Raw genomic sequence first — 18,807 nt, 5'->3', positions numbered from 1 at the left:
AGCCCAGCCTGACCTGCAGCCCCCTCTCTCCTCAGCATCTTCCCCTAGGTTTCAAGGCTGCAGGCGGGGCCGAAAACCTTGGGGCTTTCGGCTTCCCTCCCCTCTTGCGCATAGCCTCGTCCCTACACGAAGACCTACACGAAGGCCGAGTGAGCCGCCTGGAGTCAGGCAGGTTGGCGGGAAAGCCTGAGCCACGGAATTCCCACCAGCCGTGTCTCGCCCAGCTTGGGGTTGTGGCCTCCAGTCTGTGTGTCCTTCAAGTCCAGGAAGATGGGGGGCATCTTTGAGGGACGGGGTCAAGAACGTAGGCATTCCCGCCAGCTTTCGTCCCGGTACCCGGTACCCGTGGGGCGAGGTAGAGTCGTGTTCGCCCTCCCCAACCCTGTTCCGGTTACTAGTGACTACCTCCTCCCCCGACGGAACTCCGCGCGGCCTCCAGCGCCTCCCACACGCCCAGCCCGGCCCCGCCCCGCCCCGCCCGGCGGTGGGCCTGCCCTAACCCGTGTAGTTGCTGGCCTCGACACTGCAGTGCACTGGGGACACGGCCACAGCCAGGCTCTAGTACAGCCCCCTTCGGCGGGTGCTGCGCCCGCGTCCGAGGGCACAGCAGGCGCCTGGAAGTGGCACGGCCCCCAGTCCATCAGTGCCAAAGCAGCCAGGGACCCCGTCCCCTCAGCTGCTTGGAAGGAGACCCCACGCAGGTGTGCGCCCCCGTCTGTGTGGGTGTGTCATCCCAGGCTAGGGGCCCCAGGGGTCGCCTGCCCCTCCGCCCAGCTTGTTGCTGTGACGGCACTAGCCGGAAACCATCCCCTATGTGTGGTGGCAAAGGACTTTCCTTAGCGGGCAGGATGGCTGGATTTTAAGTACCTCTCAGTGAGCAGCTCAAGCCCAGGAGGGAGCAGAGCGCGAGGACTGATGCACCAGGTGGATACTGTAGAGCCCAGGTGGCACCTGGCAGCTGAGCCCCATGCCTGCCTTCCAGAGCATTCCTGCCAGGCTCTCTGGGCTGACGGGGCCAGGGGAGGTCACAGGTAGGGTACCAGTTCGAGCTTTGTGCGTCCATCCCTGGTGGGCTGGTTGCCTCAGATTGTTTCCCGATGCGAGTTTCACCCACGGGTGGCCCAGAGCCCTGTGGCCGTGGCGTGGCCAGGCCCCTGAGTCTTGGTGGCCTGGGGGTCGGGGTGGGGGAAGCGCAGCAGTGCTGCCCCGCCTGCCTGTCGTCGAGGTCCCGCCGCACAGAGGGCCCGCTCCCAGCTGCTCTCTGCCAGTGCGCCCGTCCACTCCGGGGACTGGTGGAGTCTCTGTTTTTGCTGCTTTCTCTTTTCAAAACCGTACCAGTCTTTAGAAAAGGCGTGGTCTGATTGTTACAAACCGCTAGGATACTGCCTCCCCCAGGGTCTAAAGTTCCGTGTTCAAGGGGGGAAAGTGAACAGCAAAACCCCTTGTCAACAATTCAGAAGGAAGACTTCGGAAACATTTAGCAAGAAACTACATCGAGATGTTTCCGAAGGAGTAAGAGCAAAAGCCTTTGCAAAAATGCTGATGTAATGACACTTGGAGCCTGGCCTGGTATGTGGTGGGCGCTGCAGGCCTGGGGGAATCCAGCCTGAAACGGCTGGGTCTGAGACACAGGGTCATCCTGTCCCTGGAGAGCCCCCCTCTCCTTAGGGGGTAGCAGTCCCCAAGGACTCAGCTGCCGCCTCTGTCCTGGGAGGGAGGCCTGCCTGTCCCAAAGCTGCAGGAGCCCAGTTCCCGGGGTGGGAAGGAGCATGTTCGGCAGGGCATCGGAAGGCCCGCGACCTTCTCACTGCCCAGCGCCTCCTTTCTCAGGTCCGCAGAGCCCACCCCAGTGCGGCCGTGTCAGGAGGATGAGTTCTAACAGGGCCCAGGCGACTGGGACGGAGAGGGGTGCAGCCCGCCCCCAAGGCTGGTCCCCTGCTCCACACTCCTTGGGGCCTAGGGCCCAGGCGAGGTGGCACTCACCTTGGGCTCTGCCCCCCTTGCCCCTCACCCGCAAGAGCCCCTGGGGCAGAGGTAGGGTGGGGGCAAGGACAGGTGCTGGGCAGAGCCGAGACCTCCAGCCTCGAGTTCCAGAACCGATGGGAAACCTGCAGATTGCCTTTGCTCTGTTCGCTGCCCCCTCTCTCCTGCCTCTCCTCAGGTCCTGCTCAGCAGTGAGAGAAAAAAGGCCAAGAGGTTTGGCTCCTGCCCACTGGTAGTCCCTGTCCCCGCAGTGTTTGCGTGTCAAGTGACAAAGCTGTTCTTCCTGGTGACCCTGATTCTCTGCAGTATCTTGTAGACTATACGCATAGGCCTGCTTGGTCTCTTCTGTCCTGGGCTTTTGTTTTGCTTTTTAGTTTTGCTTTTAGTTCTGTCCCTTTTATTTAATGCACCGAGTAGACACACAGAGCGGTTGAAGTTTTATATCTATATATATCTGTATATTGCACAGTTATAAACTCATTTTGCTTGTGGCTCCACACACAAAAAAAGACCTGTTAAAATTATACCTGTTGCTTAATTACAATATTTCTGATAACCATAGCATAGGACAAGGGAAAATAAAAAAAAAAAGACCAAAAAAACAAAAAAAAAAAAACAAACAAATGAAAAAAAAAAACGACAAATCTGTCTGCTGGTCACTTCTTCTGTCCAAGCAGATCCGTGGTCTTTCCTCGCTTTTTCAAGGGCTTCCCTGTGCCAAGCGGAGGAGGCCCCAGGCAGTACCTGGGTTTTGCACTGTTTCTCCCGAGTTCGTGAGAGGGGCCCCAGGGTGCTGGTGCAGGACAGCTCATTTCAGTGGCGGTGGGGTGGGGTGCCACAGTGTGCCCTCACTCGCTCTGGCAAAGCCTAGAAGGTAGTTGGCACTGCCTGGTCCCCTTCGATCTCTGGGTGCGGCAGCTGGAGTCCATGGGGATGGCCTGACACCCAGCCCCACCCCTTCCAGTGACCCGGTCAGAGCCATCGCCAGCAGGAGGGCTCCCGCTTTGCTGAGTCCGGGGGCTGGAGGGGAGATGGAAGGCCGCGTCTCTGAACGTTTGAGCCGTACCAGGTAGAACACCAGGGACCCCAAACCATCTATGAGGTCCCGTGGGTCCCCTCCAGGAGGTAGCGAAGACTCCAGAAATGCCCCTTTCTCTTCTCCCCTATCCTACGAGTAATTGCATTTGCTTTTGTAATTCTTAATGAGCAATATCTGCTGGAGTTTAGCCGTAACAGTTCTTTTTGATCATTTTTTAAGTAATTAAAAACACCAAAAAAAAAAAAATCCAGAAACTTGTTCTTCCAAAGCAGAGAGCATTATAAAATCACCAGGGCCAAAAGCTTCCCTCCCTGCGTCATTACTACTTCTGAGGCCTGCATCCGAATGAGAAACACTCGCAGGCCCTTTGGGTGGCCAGGCTGCCCTCGGGCCCCTCGGAGGGCCGGGCCGGGGGCTCGCTCCAGGCTTCGTTCAGTATTAGCGGTGGGTCCCAGCCCCCTCACCCACCCAGCCTGGCGGGGGCCGGGGGTGGGGTGGGGGGCAGAGGAGCCGTCGCCGCCGCCGCCGCCACCGCCGCCGCCGCCGCCCGGCTGTCACAGGTGGGTGTCCGCGTGTGTCCACGTGCGTGCTTTCTGCTGGAATCCGAGATCAGCGCAGAGGTAGCCTCATCCGCTGACCTCCAGCCCCGCCCGGCAGAGCGGGGCCCACCCAGGTCAGTGTTTCTGGGGAGCTGGACGGTGGAGCGCAAAAAAGGCTTGCGGAACCTGATGCCTACTCCTTCCCTTGCTACCGAGGCCTCCTTTTCCGTTCGATTTGTCACTGCTTCAATCAATAACAGCCGCTCCGGAGTCCGTAGTTGATGAATATATGACCAAATATCACCAGGACTGTTACTCAGTGTGTGCCGAGCCCCTCCTCGCGCGGGGCTCCCGTGTCCCCGACACTGTAACGTGTGCTGTGTTTGCTCTCCTGCCCTCCTCCACCCTCCCCTCGTCTCTCTGGGGTTTTTCTGTTTGGGTTTGGTTTGGTTTTTATTTCTCCTTTTGTGTTCCAAACATAAGATTCTCTCTACTGGTCCTCTTAACTGTGGTGTTGAGGCTTATATTTGTGTAATTTTTGGTGGGTGAAAGGAACTTTGCTAAGTAAATCTCTTCTGTGTTTGAACTGAAGTCTGTATTGTAACCATGTTTAAAGTAATTGTTCCAGAGACAAATGCTTCTAGACACCTTTTCTTTACAAACAAAAGAATTCGGAGGGAGGGGACAGTAACCGGGACTGGAGGGGCTGTCCTTTTTCCCCAGGAGGGGAGATCCAAAGACGAGACCCCTGCCCAGACCAGCCAGAAGCCACCCAAAGAAGTTAAGCCTAAAGCCAATGGACCGAATAGCTGATGTGTTGCCGTTTTCGAAGTTAGAGCCAAACCAGGTTTTGTTCCATTCGGTGAATTCTTTTGCCCCCCCCCCCCCGAGATTATTCGCATCATGGTTATGTTTTCAATAAGGACAGACAAGGCTGATGTTCCCGCGAGGGGTGTGAGCAGAGCCAACCTGGCCTCAGTGGGAGAAGGTTGGGGCGGGCCCGAGTGGTGCAGCTCAGACAGAGGGTGGGCATCTCCCTGGAGACCTGCGCCATGGCCACAGGTCGGGTATACGTTGACAGGGCATTACTGTTCAGGGTGGGCATTACTGATCAGGGCACCGTCGTCCCCTCCCGCCCCGTCCCGCAGTGCTCGCTCGTGACGTGACCTCTCAATCCCCCCCCGTGCCCAGACGAAGAGGTGATGGCGGAGGGGGTGCCCTCTCTTTGCTGTCATCCAATCCCCAGCAAAATTTGGACGTGAGAAACCCCCTTCTTTTTTCATGGCAAGTCCAGATCCTCCTTCTCAGAGAAGCCGTTGCCTCCCAGACACTGTGGAGGGCTGATGGAGCAGGGACAAACGCGTGCCCCCTTAGCGCCTGGCGGCCCCTCCTCTGAAAGGTGAGCACAGTGCTGACTGTGGCGACTGTTTGCGCGTGGGGTTGAGTAGCGGCAAGAACCCGACAGAGTCGCTGCCCCGTCCTGAGTCGCAGTGACACAGGTGGCCCAGTGCAGAGGGAGCTGGCTCCAGCCCAGAAGCCCGCCCGAGGGTGGGCAAGGCGTGCGTGGGGCGCGGGGAACAGCCCAGGACAGACTTGGCTGGAGATGTCTCCAAAAGCCCTCTATCGCATTCACCTTCAGTTTTTGTGTTTTGGGACAATTACTTTAGAAAAATAAGTAGGTCGTTTTAAAAACAAAAAATATTGATTGCTTTTTTGTAGTGTTCAAAAAAAGGTTCTTTGTGTATAGCCAAATGACTGAAAGCACTGATATATTTAAAAACAAAAGGCAATTTATTAAGGAAATTTGTACCATTTCAGTAAACCTGTCTGAATGTACCTGTATACGTTTCAAAAACACCCCCCACTGAATCCCTGTAACCTATTTATTATATAAAGAGTTTGCCTTATAAATTTACATAAAAATGTCCGTTTGTGTCTTTTGTTGTAAAATCAAGTGATTTTTTCATAAGGTTCTTTTACTATTTGAAAAGATGGGCAGCACGCAGTTTCCTTTTATTTTTGTAAGTTTTTTAATACGTGTGAAAGCCAAGAATACTCAGCATGCCTTTTAAGTGACGCGTTTGCACCTTTTGTTGGGAAGTACTGTATCCTGTGCTGTTAGCATTCTCGATAAATCTCTCTGTGAAAGTGACTCAAGGTCTGGGCTTTCATTATCAGACAGCTCACAGGACAGCACGGCGGTGTTCCCTGATTCGCTCTGGCCCTGAGCACGAGGAAGCCAGCCGCTCTCAGGACTGGCGTGGGAAGAAAGGGCAAGCCGCTCCCGCGGGCCTCCCTTGGGGCACGCCTGCGCGGGCCGGGAAGCTCTGGGGCGGCAGGCCTTCAGCACAGCAGCACGACGTCCCTGCTCCTGAGGGGCCAGGGTAGGGGTGTCTCCGGTTCTGGCTGTGCCCAAGGGATGTGCCCAGGTGCCTTTGGAAACACCGCGCCCCAGCCGCCAGCTCGGCTCCTGCTGCTGTGCCTACCGCCCACGACCCTCCCCTGGCTTCGGCTGACCTGGATCCCGGCCTGAAGGGGGCGCGCTCACACCCTGCCTGTGCTCCCCGGCGTCCTGGAAGGCAGTGGGCTCTCTGGAGCTGCCAGCCCCGCCCCAGCCGACTTCCAGCAGGCTGCTGATGGCCTGGAGGGGACAACGACTGCTCAGAGTCCAGCATCACACACAAACGTGGACACACCTCCTAGGCGGTGCGCTGCAAAGCCGTGTCCGTGAACGTTAAGGGGCGACGTTCACCGTGGGTGTGTGCTGAGCATCCCTCGGGGCCAGCGCTGTCCGCTGTCCCGGGAGCCAGCTGCAGTGTAGCGGGAGCAAGTCGGCCCCAGTCCTGGTTCGCTTGGAGCTCGGCGTGGGCGCGCACGATCGTTCCCTGTGGTTAAGGGGAGTCTTAGGGCTGTCCTGGTGGGGAGTCAGTCACTGGGGCTCCGGGCGCGGCCGGCCTCCTCTTTGGGAGTGGCTGGAGGTGGCCGCATCGTTCGGGGAGAGGCCCGTCTTGGGCAGACCTGTTTTCTGGGAACGCCGCCTGGCGTGGGGCGGAGGGGTGAGCAGCCCTTGGGGGTCAGCAAAGACCTGTTGCCTTTGAAGCGGGCAAGCAGCTGGAGAAACAAAAGGCGAAGTCACCCTGGCTGCTTTGGGGGGGGGTCTTTGCCATCTGGTGGGGGAGGCAGCCAAGTGGAGAGGCTGAAGAAGGACGCGTCAGAGGTGCCGGCCAAGCAGGGGCTGTGGGAGGCTCGCCTGAGGGGCCCAGGGAGCTCTCCGCCGAGCTTCCGCCCGGGGGGCTGTCTGAGCTCCAGCTGGTCCGGTGCGGGCCACGCAGCTGCAGGGCAGGTCGCTGCAGGGCAGGTCGCATTCTTGGAACCCTAAGGAGCTCTGGATGGCTGCAGGCTGCTGCTGTGTGCCGAGCGCTAGACAGAGGTGGACAGGAAGGGGCTGGGTGACGACAGCAGTGGGGGCAGGGCGGAAGAGCTGGGACCCCAGCGGAGGGCTTCGGGGAACCCCGGGAAGGCCCGAAGCAGGCAAGTGAGGTGGCTTGAGTTGTGCCTAAGGAAGACGACCCGGCACTAAGAGGTAGCACTGGGGGCAGTGGGCCTGTGGGCAAGAGATGGACTCCAGGAAAGCTCAGGGAGGTGACAGGGAAATAGCAGCTGCTGCCGCGCCAAGCGCCTGAGACCCCAAGGACACCAATGGCTGCCCAGCAGAGTGCGACCAGTGTGCGGCCAGCCCTGGGAGCTCGGTGCCCGATGAGCGCTTCAGAAAGGAGGGGGGGACCGCCAGCTGAGCCAGGAGGGTGACAAGAGGGAGGAGCGACAGCAGGAACCGAAGGCCTCTTTTCAAGAGATGTAAACACGTTTCATGTGCCAGTGGCGGAGGAGCCAACAAAGAAAGAGATACGGCAGGTGCTGCAAAGAGCGGGAAAGATGGGCTCCCGCGCCCAGGAGGTGGCTGGAAATGCTGAGTTGGGCTGACCTGCTGTAAAGCTTCCAGACCGTTCTTCTGCACCCCGCCTCGGCCAGGCCGCCTCTGCGACCCACATCTGACCCTGCCCTGCCCGGATCCGTTGACCACCCTCCGCTGCCTCCTAGATAAAACCAACTTCTTAAGACGGCCTCCCGGGGCCCCTCGGCCGGCCCGGTGCCAGCCCTTTCCGGAACAACCCCGCGCCGCCGCCGCTCCGAGCCCGCCCCTCCTCTTGGGAGCCCGCCCCCCCCCCGCCCCCCCCCCCCCGCGCCGGGCCCACTGCGCAGCCTTCCCGCCGAGCGGTCGCGCGCGGCGCCCCCGTGTGGCCGGGGCTCGCGGCGGCGGCGGCGGCAGCGGCGGGCGACATGGCGGCGGGCCCGGGCACCGCCCCTTCCGCCCCGCCGGGCGTCGCACGAGGCCGGCTTAAAGGGGAAGTGAGTCAGTGTCCGCGGACCCGGCCGGCCGAGGCCCGCGCCCGCCGCGGCCCCGAAAGGCCGCGAGAGGCCCCGGCCGGGCGGCGGCGGCAGCGGCCATGGCCGGGGGGCCAGGCCCGGGAGACCCCGCGGTCCCCGGCGCCCAGCACTTCTTGTACGAGGTGCCGCCCTGGGTCATGTGCCGCTTCTACAAGGTGATGGACGCCCTGGAGCCCGCCGACTGGTGCCAGTTCGGTGGGTGGCGGCGGGCCGGCGGGGGCGGGGCGGGGCGGGGAGCGCGCGGGGCCCCGGCGCCCAGGCCTGACGACCCCCGCCCCGCAGCCGCCCTGATCGTGCGCGACCAGACCGAGCTGAGGCTGTGCGAGCGCTCCGGGCAGCGCACGGCCAGCGTCCTGTGGCCGTGGATCAACCGCAACGCCCGCGTGGCCGACCTCGTGCGCATTCTCACGCACCTGCAGCTGCTCCGCGCGCGGGACATCATCACAGCATGTGAGCGCGCGGTGGCCCTCGCCCCCACGCCGGGCCCCGGGCTAGGGGTCGCCCAGGGCGTCCCACGGAGCTCTTCCCCCCTCCCCGCCCCGCGCCTGGGCCTAACAGTCCTTTCCTTCCTCGGTGTCCTAGGGCACCCTTCCGCCCCTTTTCTGCCCCCGAGCAGCACCACCCCCAGGCCCAACAGCATCTCTGCACCCTTGGAGGCCAAGGCCCCCAGCCCCCGGAAGTTGCACTCGTCAGCCTCCACCCTCCTCTCCCCAGGTAAGACAGCCCGGCCGGGTGTGGGCTTGAGGAACCTGAGAAAAGGACCCCCTTGACCCTGGCCATGGCAGTGAATCCTGCGGCCGGTCGCCGTCTCCCTGTCACTGGTGTCTTTATGCAGCTTTTCCAGGCTCCCAGACTCATTCTGACCCTGAGCTCGGCCCTCACACAAGCCCTGCCGCCCTCCAGCCCCCAGCGCTATCTGCAGCCCCTCTCTCTACCCAGGTAGGTGGGTCCTGCGGGCCCGCGGGTCTGAGACAAGCCCGAAGAAACCCAGCCTTCGCTACACTGGGGAGCCCCAGCCAGCCCAGCAGGGGCGCTGGGAGTTGAAGGAGCTTGTGGCCTGGGCAGAGGGGAGGAGACAGGCCTCCCCTGATCCGGGGTCTCTGCCCACAGCCAAGCCCAGAAAGCTCAGGGTCCCTCTTGCCGGGGGCCCCCTCTTCGTTCTGCTGGCCCCTCCACGAGATCCGCCAGGGCACCCAGGACTTCTCAGACGCGCTGAAGATCGGGGAGGGCGGCTTCGGGTGTGTGTACCGGGCGGTGATGAGAAACACGGTGTACGCTGTGAAGAGGCTGAAGCAGGTGCGTGGAGCAGCCGGCAGAGGCCCCGGTCCTCCCCCCGCTGCTCCCCCACACCGCTCTTCCACCCTCCGATGCCTCTGTTCAAAGCCCCCAGCCCCTTGCTTATTCCGGGCCCAGAACAGGTGGCAGTGGGAGTGGCCGTGCAGCCTTGACCGCACGAGCCTCACACTGCCCGTCCCCGTCCCTCCTTTTCCCCGGGGGCTGCAGGAGGCAGACCTGGAGTGGAGCACGGTGAAGCAGAGCTTCCGCACCGAAGTGGAGCAGTTGTCACGGTGAGCCTGGGGTGCCCCATCGGCCTCTAGGGTCATACACCCTGGGACCTGGCTCCCTCAGTCCCGCGGAGCCTGCCAGGCCCGGGCCAGCCGAGGGGCCAGCAGGAACCGCACACCCCGGGATGGCCAGATGGGAGGCGCGTGGATGCGGGGGCCACAGCGCTCAGTCCCAACTCTGTCGAGCAGGTTTCGTCACCCCAACATCGTGGACTTTGCTGGCTACTGTGCTCAGAGTGGCTGCTACTGCCTCGTCTACGGCTTCCTGCCCAACGGCTCCTGGAAGACCGCCTCCACGTCCAGGTAGCCTAACCCGGCCTGGCACGGCCGCCCCGAGGCGGGCACGCTTGGCACCTGCTGCTCTCACCTGCCCGGAAGCCTCTGAAAGCGGGGCTCCGGACTCAGAGTGGCTTGAGCGGAGGAGGCCGCCCCGCCTGCCTGCGCACCCGGGCCCAGCCCGTGAGGCGCCCTCCAGACGCCGGGGCTGCGTGCGCGGGGCCAGTGTCTTTGCTCTCGCACCCGAGCCGCTCGGGACGAGCAGGCCGTGCCGGGGAAGGCGGGGAGGGGCTCTGGAATGAACGCCGACCTTCAGGAGCCGAGGGCGGCCACACGCCCGGCCGCCTCTGAAGGAGCTGACGGCGACTTCGCTCCTCGGGGGCCCAGCGAGTCGCGGGTGCAGGGAAGGGTGGGGGTCAGAGAACGATGGCCCCCCAGCCTCCCCTCTGCCCCTCTGCCCCTCCTGCCACCCCGCACCTAGGCCTGGCCCCCTCTCTCCTGGCCTCAGCGACTGGACATCCTTGTGGGCACGGCCCGGGCGATTCAGTTTTTACACCAGGACAGTCCCAGCCTCGTCCACGGAGATGTCAAGAGGTGAGGAGGGACACAGCCGTGCCCCTGGGGGGCCCGGAGCTGCAGGAGCGCCTCCTTGCGGCAGCAGGGAGCAGGAGCATCTGCTCCAGGAGGCCTCACCCCGCGTGCTCTCCGTGAGGAGGGCCTGCCCCCTCCTGCTCGAGGCTGACCTTGGGGGACAGCTGGGCCGAGGGCTCCGGGTCCCTGAGTACCTGGCTCGGGACAGCTGTGGACGCAGAGGAACGGGGGCTGGCTGGCCTGGGCGAGGGTCCCCGGGGCCGAGACCACTCCCTTCCCTCCCCAAGTTCCAACGTCCTTCTGGATGAGAGGCTGATGCCCAAACTGGGAGACTTCGGCCTGGCCCGTCTCAGCCGTTTTGCTGGGGCCCAGCCCGGCCAGAGCAGCGCCGTGGCTCGGACACGGACCGTGCGTGGCACCCTGGCCTACCTGCCCGAGGACTACGTCAAGACCGGGAGGCTGGCTGTGGACACCGACACCTTCAGCTTCGGTGTGGTGAGCCGCTGCCCGGGGGGCGAGGGCCGCGGCCAGGCCAGCCCGGCGGAGGCGGAGGGGGCTTCGGCCGCTGCCCCGTCACGCGGCTGTCATCTCGAATTCCTTTTCTTCAAGGGGGCCCTCCACCCTGCCAGAGCTTTCGTCCCCCAACCCGGGGCCCTGTCCCTACCGGGAGCCGGGCCCCCTCTGCCCAGAAGCCCCTGCTCCACCTCCCCCTGCCCTCTCTCCAGGTGCTGCTGGAGACCCTGGCTGGCCAGAGGGCTGTGAGCACGCACGGCGCCCAGACCAAGTACCTGGTGAGCCTCCGGGCCGGCGGGAGGCGGGGAGGCACCGCACCTGGCAAGCAACAGGTGTAGCCCTGGAGGGCAGAAGGATCTGGAACACAGCACCGCCTCTGCTGCTGCTGCTGGCTCCTCTTTGGAAGTCAGCAGGGCTTCCTTGGCCTGGGCTGCGGGCGGGGAGGGTGCACCTCCGCTGGGCAGCCAGCGCCCGGGGTGGGGGGCCACGCCGCCTCCAGGAAGCCTTCCCCAGGCTGCCCCTGGACTTCCCGGTTCCTGTTTCACCTGGAGGCAGGATGGAGCCGGGAGCCCAGCAAGGCGCTGGGCCTGCTTCCGCGCAGCCAGCGTTTGTGCCTCGCGCGGTGTAACTGGCGTGTTGCTGTGCCCCTTCTCCGGGCCGGGGCTCTTTGTGGCTGTTACCAGGCCGCCGGCCTTTGGCCCCAGGACCGGCAAGCAGCCAGGAGCTGAGGCTCCTCTGGACGCTCTCCCCCTTGTCCTCCACGCCGTGGCCAGAGGGATCTTTGAGACCTGGGTAGAGGTTGAGGAAGCCTGGACGTGCCCGCCGTGTTTGGGGGTCCAGGCGCAGTCCCTCGATGCAGCCTGACTCTGCCGCTCGTGGGCTCCTTCTGTGCTCCGTCCTCCGCTGGCTCCCTGGCGCCCAACCCAGGGCCTTCGGAAGGGCCTTTCCTTCTGCCTGAAAGGCCACCCCCCCGGGGCTTTCCTCCTGGCCTTTCCCCTCTCGGAACTCAGGGCGCCTCTGCGCCCGTTCCCGCCCTGGCCTTCCGCTCCGCGGGGCGCTCCCTCGGCTCTCCTCCCTCTCCAGCGGGCGCACCACGCGCTCGGGCCCCACTTGAAGCCCCCGCGGTGCAGAGGCCGGCCCGCTGCTCTCCCCTCCCAGGCAGTCGTCCGCTCTCTGAAAGCAGGCCCCAGGGGTCGTGTCTGTGGCCGCGCTCACTGTCCCCCGTCCCGCAGAAAGACCTGGTTGATGACGAAGCCGAGGAGGCCGGGGTGGTCCTGAGAAGCACCCAGTCCGCGCTCCAAGCCGGCCTGGCCGAAGACGCCTGGGCGGCCCCGATCGCCACCCAGATCTACAAGAAGCACGTGGACCCCAGGCCTGGGCCGTGCCCCCCGGAGCTGGGCCTGGCCCTGGGTCAGCTGGCCTGCTGCTGCCTGCACCGCCGGGCCAAGCGGAGGCCCCCCATGACCCAGGTAGTCCTGGGCGGTGGGGGGGACGGGAAGCAGCCAGCCACCTGCGGGGGGCCAGCGGCCTGCCCTGTAGGGAGCCAGAGCCAGCCCCTGCCAGCCCTCTTGCTGCAGACGTCTCCAAAGGGGCCCTCTGCCTGGAGAGCCCCACCAGCCCGCCGTGCAGGGCGAGGCAAAAGGCTTTCCCTGCGCCCTCTCCTGGGTGGACCGCGCCACTGCACCTGCCTTTTTGTGTCCCCTCCCCAGCCCCCACCTCTTCCCCGTTCCCAGGCCTTAGCTTTGGTGGCCGTGGCTCTCTTCTTCAGCCACGACCCGGGGCCACCTTGCGGTTTCAGCATCTTCCGCGAGGACCGTGACCAGGTCTGGACCACTCACCCGGAGGGCCCGTCTCTCCTCGCAGGTGTACAAGAGGCTGGAGACGCTGCAGGCGGCAGTCGCAGGGCCATCCCCGGAGCCAGAGGCTGCCAGCCGCACCCCCTCTTCCCCGCAGGAGAACTCCTATGTGTCCACCTCAGGAGCCCTGGCCCAGGCAACAGAGCGGCTTCAGAAAGGCACCAACCAGCCCGTGGAGAGCGACGAGAGTGTGTCCGGCCTGTCTGCTGCCCTGCGTTCCTGGCACCTGACCCCGAGCTGCCCCCCGGGCCCAGCCCAGCCAGGCAGCCTGGGCCCAGGGGCCGCCGTGTGGACACCAGCACCCCTCAGGCAGGCTGGCCGTACGCAAGGGGCTTCCACTGGACAGTCCGGCTGGGAGAGCGGCCCGGGGCCCCAGCCCACAGTTGTGGAAGGTAGCTGGGGACATGTGCCCAGAAGAGGGGAGACCCGGGGCCCCCCCGGTGACAGTCCCCATGCGCCCCAGCCCTGGCCCTCTGAGAGGGGAGACCTGGGGCCTGCTCTGAAGCTCCCTCTGTCCTGAGCAAGTGCCAGGCCACTGCCCAGCCTTGGCAAGGAACACAGGTGGGGGACGAGAGGCCAGGAGCTCGCTGCCTGAAAGCCGCGAACAAGGAAGGCTCTGTCCGGGACCGGGCTCCGGGCCTGGCGGCGAGCCAGGGCCGCGGCAAGGCCCCTGCCAGCCCTGCCCTCGGAAACAGAGCTCAGGACCTCTGTCCAGAAGGGCAGACGTGTCAGAGAGCAGTGCCCGGGCCATCGGCCCCTGTGGCTCAGAGGGCGCTCTCTCCACCTCAGGCTCCCTCCCGGGCGGCTCCGAGTCATCCCCGCCCCCGCAGATTGTCATCAACCCAGCCCGACAGAAGATGCTGCAGAAGCTGGCCCTGTACGAGGATGGGGTTCTGGACAGCCTGCAGCTGCTGTCGTCAAGCTCCCTCCCAGGTACCCCGGGACCAACCCTCCTGGTGCCAGAGGCTGTGGCTGACGGGGCTGCGAACCCAGAGGGGGCCACGGGCGCGCCCTGCAGCTGGACGGCTGGTCTCCAGGGCCCCTTGGGGTGCGTGCGGTGCGAGGGCCGGACAAGCCCGCCACCCCCTCTCATGACGGCCGGGCGCCCAGCCTGCCCCCTTCGGGAGATTGTGTGTTGCGGGCAAAGCCCTGCGCCAGCTCCCTCTCCTTCCCCCGACAACACGCACCCGCCCAAGCTTCCAGGACACGTGACGCCCCAGATGCCACGTGAGGACGCGCTGCTGAGGCACAGAAGTCCGATGCCCGAGAGCGCCCGGGAGCTCGGGGGGGGGGGGCGGGGGGGCGGGCGCACGGCCCGGCCCTCGAGCTGGGGCTTTGGGCAGACGGGGCGCCTCCCCGGCCCCCGTTTGCTAACCACCGGGCCTCTCTTGGTCCCTCCGCAGGCCTGGGCCTGGAGCGGCAGAGCAGACGGGGGCCCGAAGAGAGTGATGAATTTCAGAGCTGATCCCTTCACCGGGGCAGGTCCTCAACCCGGAAACCAAAGTTCTCATGGTCAGAAGTTCTCAAGGCTCATGCAGCCACGGCGGGGGCGGCGGGGGCTCCAGCCTCGTGCGGGAGTCCCGCTGGCGCCCTGCTGCTCTAGGGCTGTGGGCACAGGCAGGGCTCGGAGCCGCCTGGCCCGGCTGCTGCTGCTCGCGGTCAGCAGGGCAGGGCAGGGCATCTCAGAGGGCGGGGAAGCCCGTGTGACTGCAGGGCATGCGGAGCTGAGGAGCGTGTGACCGACGGCTGCTGGCGACACAGACCGGCAGGAGAGGGCAGTGGGGCCCTGGTCCCACGGGGCTGGTGGCGCACCAGCTCCCCTGAGAGGTGGGCAGGGTGTCCGTAGCCCAGGCCGACAGCAGCAGCCCTTCGCCCTTCTCGGGGACTTTGCCAGAACCCTGGGGGAGAGCAGCCCTCTGGTGGCAGAGCTCGGGAGGCTGCTTGTAATCGGGCAGAAGGAGAGCGAGCTGTGGCTGCCCTAAGGTTCAGCCCACCGACTGGAAGTGGCAGTGGCGAGATCCCCCCCCGCCAGGCCAGCGTCTGCGTGCCGCAGTCGGCACCCAACCAGGTCAGGCTCCGGAGGCCCCAGGCCCGGCCTCAGGCCGAGGCATGGGCTGTGACAGAGGGGCCGCTACCCAAGGTTTGGCTAGGCCCAAGCTCTGTGTTACCTAGAGACGGCGAAGCCCCAAAAGGCAGCAGGTTGGGAGCAAGGCAGAGGGGAAGGAAAAAGAAAATTCGACTCGCGTTTTTCAAGGCAGGTCAGGTTTCGTGTAACCGAGGGTCTTTGAAAGCAGCCCAGGGCTGTAGCCCGTGCGTACAAGAATTTGGCGTTTGCAGTCCTGAGTCACACTACACGCCCCACGAAGCTAGGCATTGGTGAAATCCAGGTTGTTCTGGAGCAATAAAAGCTTACGTTCAAGCTCTGGCTGCGCTTGCAGACTTTGTGAGACTGGGAGCCTTGAGCTCTGCCGCACTTGACATCTCAGGGCTCCCGACCATCCAAGGCAAAAACAGCACCCTCTGCAGACTCGAGTCTGCACTTCCGGGAAGCCGCCTGACGGGTGGCGGGTCCACAACGCGACTGCCCAGCAGAACTCCACAGGCCCTTAAGTGTTCCCCATGTTGCGGATTTTGACACCGTTGTAATACACGTGGCATCTTTTGCTTTCGTTTCCTGATTGAGCTTTCAGAGCACAGAAATCAACTGAGTTTTGCACATCGGCCTGACATCCCGCGACGTGGGTAGTTTATGCGCACGGTCACCTCATCTGCTGAGAGAGACACTTGCCCCTCCTCCTTTCCAGCCTGTATGCCTTTCAGGTCTTTTTCCTGCCTTAAAACTCAGCTAAGGCCTCCAACGCCAGGCTCAGTAGAAGTGGTGGAAGTGGACATCTTTCCCTGTAGCATCGAGCCGACCTTGCAGTCCTTAGATAACAATAGCCCTTGGTCATGATGTATTACCTTTCATGTATTGCTGAATTCCATTTGCTAGTACCTCTTGAGAATTGGGGGGGGTTGCTTTTTCTTTTTGTCTTTTTGCCTTTTCTAGGGCCGCTCCCGTGGCATATGGAGGTTCCCAGGCTAAGGGTCGAATCGGAGCTGGAGCCGCGGGCCTGCACCAGAGCCACGGCAACGCGGGATCCGAGCCACATCTGCAACCTACACCACAGCTCACGGCAACGCCGGATCGTTAACCCACTGAGCAGGCAGGGATGGAACCCGCAACCTCACAGTTCCTAGTCGGATGCGTTAACCACTGAGCCACGACGGGAACTCCCTAGATGTGTTTTAATCATTTCCAAATATTTGAGAATTCAGCAGATAGCTTTTTGTTTGGTGTTTTTAATTCTTTTTTTTTTTTTTTTTTTTTTTGTCTTTTTGCCATTTCTTGGGCCGCTCCCGCAGCATATGGAGGTTCCCAGGCTAGGGGTCGAATCGGAGCTGTAGCCACTGGCCTACACCAGAGCCACAGCAACGCGGGATCCGAGCCGCGTCTGCAATCTACACCACAGCTCACGGCAATGCCGGATCGTTAACCCACTGAGCAAAGGCAGGGACCGAACCTGCAACCTCATGGTTCCTCGTCAGATTCATTAACCACTGCGCCATGACAGGAACTCCAGTGTTTTTAATCCTATTGTGACCAGAGGAGAATTTACTCTGTACGCTTTCATTTCTTTTCAGATTATTGAGACTTGGTGAACACATGGTTTCGCTTGGTGACCAGTCCGTGTGTATTTGAAAAGGGCGTGTATGCAGCAGGTGGGCAGCGTGTTCTGTACATGGCCAGTGGGTCAAGGTCGTTGAGAGAAGAGCAGGCCAGACTGGTCGCCAAGCGAAACCATGTGTTCAGCAAGCCGCAGTAATCTGAAAAGAAATGCAAGCATACAGAGTAAATTGTGAGCTTGTCTCGGTGTTTTCAGTTCTATCAAGACTCTGCTGCGTGTATTTCGAGGCTCCCATTGGGTGCGTGCACATCTAGGGTTGTTCTCGTCTCGAGAAGTTGGCCCTTGTCTTGTCACGAAGCGCCTCTTCATCTCGATGTTTCGACGTCTGCTTGGTCTGGTACGAATGTGGCCGCTCCCAGCTTCCTCAGGCCTGATGTGCCTCGTGGCATGTGATGTTTTGTGTCCTGTTCTTTGCACCTGTGTCTTTGAAGTGAACTTGGAGGGAGCATACGGTTCCGTCTTACGTCTTATCGAGTCTCACAGCCTTTTAAGCCGTGTGTACACATAAGGCTTGGGTTTAAGTCTGGTCCTTCTCTGTTTTCTGCTTGGTCCACCCGCTCTTTCTGCCCCTTCTCCTCTGTTCCCGACTTCTTTTGATTAATCAGATGTTTCTGATACTCTGTTTTTTCTCTCCTCTTGGCCCGTTAGCTCTAATAACCAAGACCATTGGTTCTGCTCAGGAGCCCCTTCCTGCCCCATATTCTGGAAAGTGCCTCCAGGCAGAAAGGCTGCCATTCGCAGGGCCACCATGTTCGTTTGCCTTCTGGTTAGTGTCCTGCGCTGCCTGTGGCCCAGGACCTGAAAATCGTGGGTTCAGACATTTTGCGTTGGATGCCCAGTGGCTACAAGCCAGACCTGCAGAGTTAGGCGTCTTCAGTGGGCTTCGTTAGGGAGCTGTAAGGTAACAGCAGGAAAATACACAAGCTGTCGTAAAGAGCCACCCCTGAGACGCAAGGCGGGTCCAGTTATCCCTTGCACCAAAGCCCCTCAAAGTCGAAGGGCCGACGCGATGGCATTGTCTTGCCCAGGAGCCTGCAGCCTGGGAGGGGCTCCGATGGGACGAGTCTGTGGCAGCTGGAGCGGCCAGAGGCTGCTCGCCGGGACGGTTGCACGGCTCCCGCCGGTGTCTGGCAGTGGATGCTGGAGCTCAGCCAGGACCCTGCTGGGCAGGGACACCCACCCATCTTCCTGTGGCCGCCTTCCCGGCAGGGGCTGGCTTCTGAGAGTCAGCATCTCGGGGAGGCAGCCTGGCGGAGGCCGAGGCCCCTTCGTGGCCTGCTCTCTGCTGCACCCGCAAGCGCAGGGGAGTTCCAGTCTGGCTTCTGACGAGGGCAGTGTCGGAAGGACTCGTAGACGGGTTTAAAACGCGCCCAGGGGCATTTCCGTCACCCCGAGAAGATTCCCCACGCTGGCCTCAGAGGCGGAGATGAATCTGCCGTGTTCTTGAACTTCCCAGAAATGAGACACCATGGCCCGGGCTCTTGGTGGTTGGACACAGAGCCATGCTGTTGTGAGCAGCAGGAGCTGATTGCTTTTCGCGCCCGTCAGAGGGCCCGGGTGGAACCGCCACCCTCCATCCCTCGTCCCCTCGCCGGCCATCTGGGTTGTCTTCAGTTTGGGGCTGGTGTGAATAAAGGTTCCATGGACATTTTGTGCGTGTCTGGGTGACAGAGGCCTCGATTTCTCTGAGGAGTCGTATGAGTCAGGGTTTAATCCCAGAGGCAGCAGTGCTCTAGGCGGGCCCCCGGGAAGGAGAGACAGACATTCGTGGAGAATAACGCCAGGCAGCGCCCGCGTCTGTCCCACTGGGTCCCAGTGCTGCAGGACCAGTGGGCGCCCTTCGGCCCAAACTCCGCACACGTCTGGCCTGGAATTTGGCACGACGAGGGCTGCAGGGAGGGAGCCAGGCGCCACACACACTGAAAGAAGGTGGATGTGACAACGGGTTCGACGTGGATGGTGCTTTTAAACGGCCCTCTCGGGGGGGGGGGGGGGGCGGAGTTCGGATGGACAGTGATGGTTATACGACGCTGGATGTATCAAATGCAGAACCTGGAGTGTTCAATGACAACATGAGTGGTTCATGGTCAGGTAAATGTGATGTTGGAGGTATGTGTTTCTACCTGAAGTATAACAACCAAGCGCAAAAAAAAAAAAAAAAAAAAAAAAAAAAAAAAAAAAAAAAAAAAAAAAAAAAAAAAAAAATATGATGTTGGGTATGTTTTACCAGAATAAACACACACGCGCGCACACACACACACACACACACAC

At 62.1% G+C, this 18,807-nt stretch overlaps 1 protein-coding gene and 1 long non-coding RNA gene across 2 annotated transcripts; one reads left to right on the top strand and one right to left on the bottom strand.

The window, feature by feature from the left end:
- LOC106507059 lies at positions 3,987 to 7,785 on the bottom strand. Its single transcript, XR_001302752.2, has 2 exons — positions 7,544 to 7,785; positions 3,987 to 6,981 (listed from the first exon to the last, which is right to left on the bottom strand). It is a non-coding gene; the product is annotated as an uncharacterized LOC106507059 (long non-coding RNA).
- IRAK1 (interleukin 1 receptor associated kinase 1) lies at positions 7,982 to 15,233 on the top strand. The gene is given in 15 exon segments (XM_003135490.4): positions 7,982 to 8,202; positions 8,290 to 8,457; positions 8,590 to 8,721; positions 8,843 to 8,946; positions 9,118 to 9,303; positions 9,511 to 9,575; positions 9,762 to 9,847; positions 9,850 to 9,875; positions 10,330 to 10,442; positions 10,727 to 10,934; positions 11,165 to 11,230; positions 12,185 to 12,421; positions 12,816 to 13,200; positions 13,598 to 13,741; positions 14,212 to 15,233. Coding segments are annotated over 15 exon segments (2,118 nt in total). The 5' UTR covers positions 7,982 to 8,066; the 3' UTR covers positions 14,274 to 15,233.

Source organism: Sus scrofa, chromosome X (genome assembly GCF_000003025.6).
Source record: "Sus scrofa isolate TJ Tabasco breed Duroc chromosome X, Sscrofa11.1, whole genome shotgun sequence".
NCBI lineage: Eukaryota > Metazoa > Chordata > Mammalia > Artiodactyla > Suidae > Sus > Sus scrofa.
The sequence above is the reverse complement of the archived record's forward strand: the minus strand, read 5'-3'. Positions and strand labels throughout refer to the sequence as shown.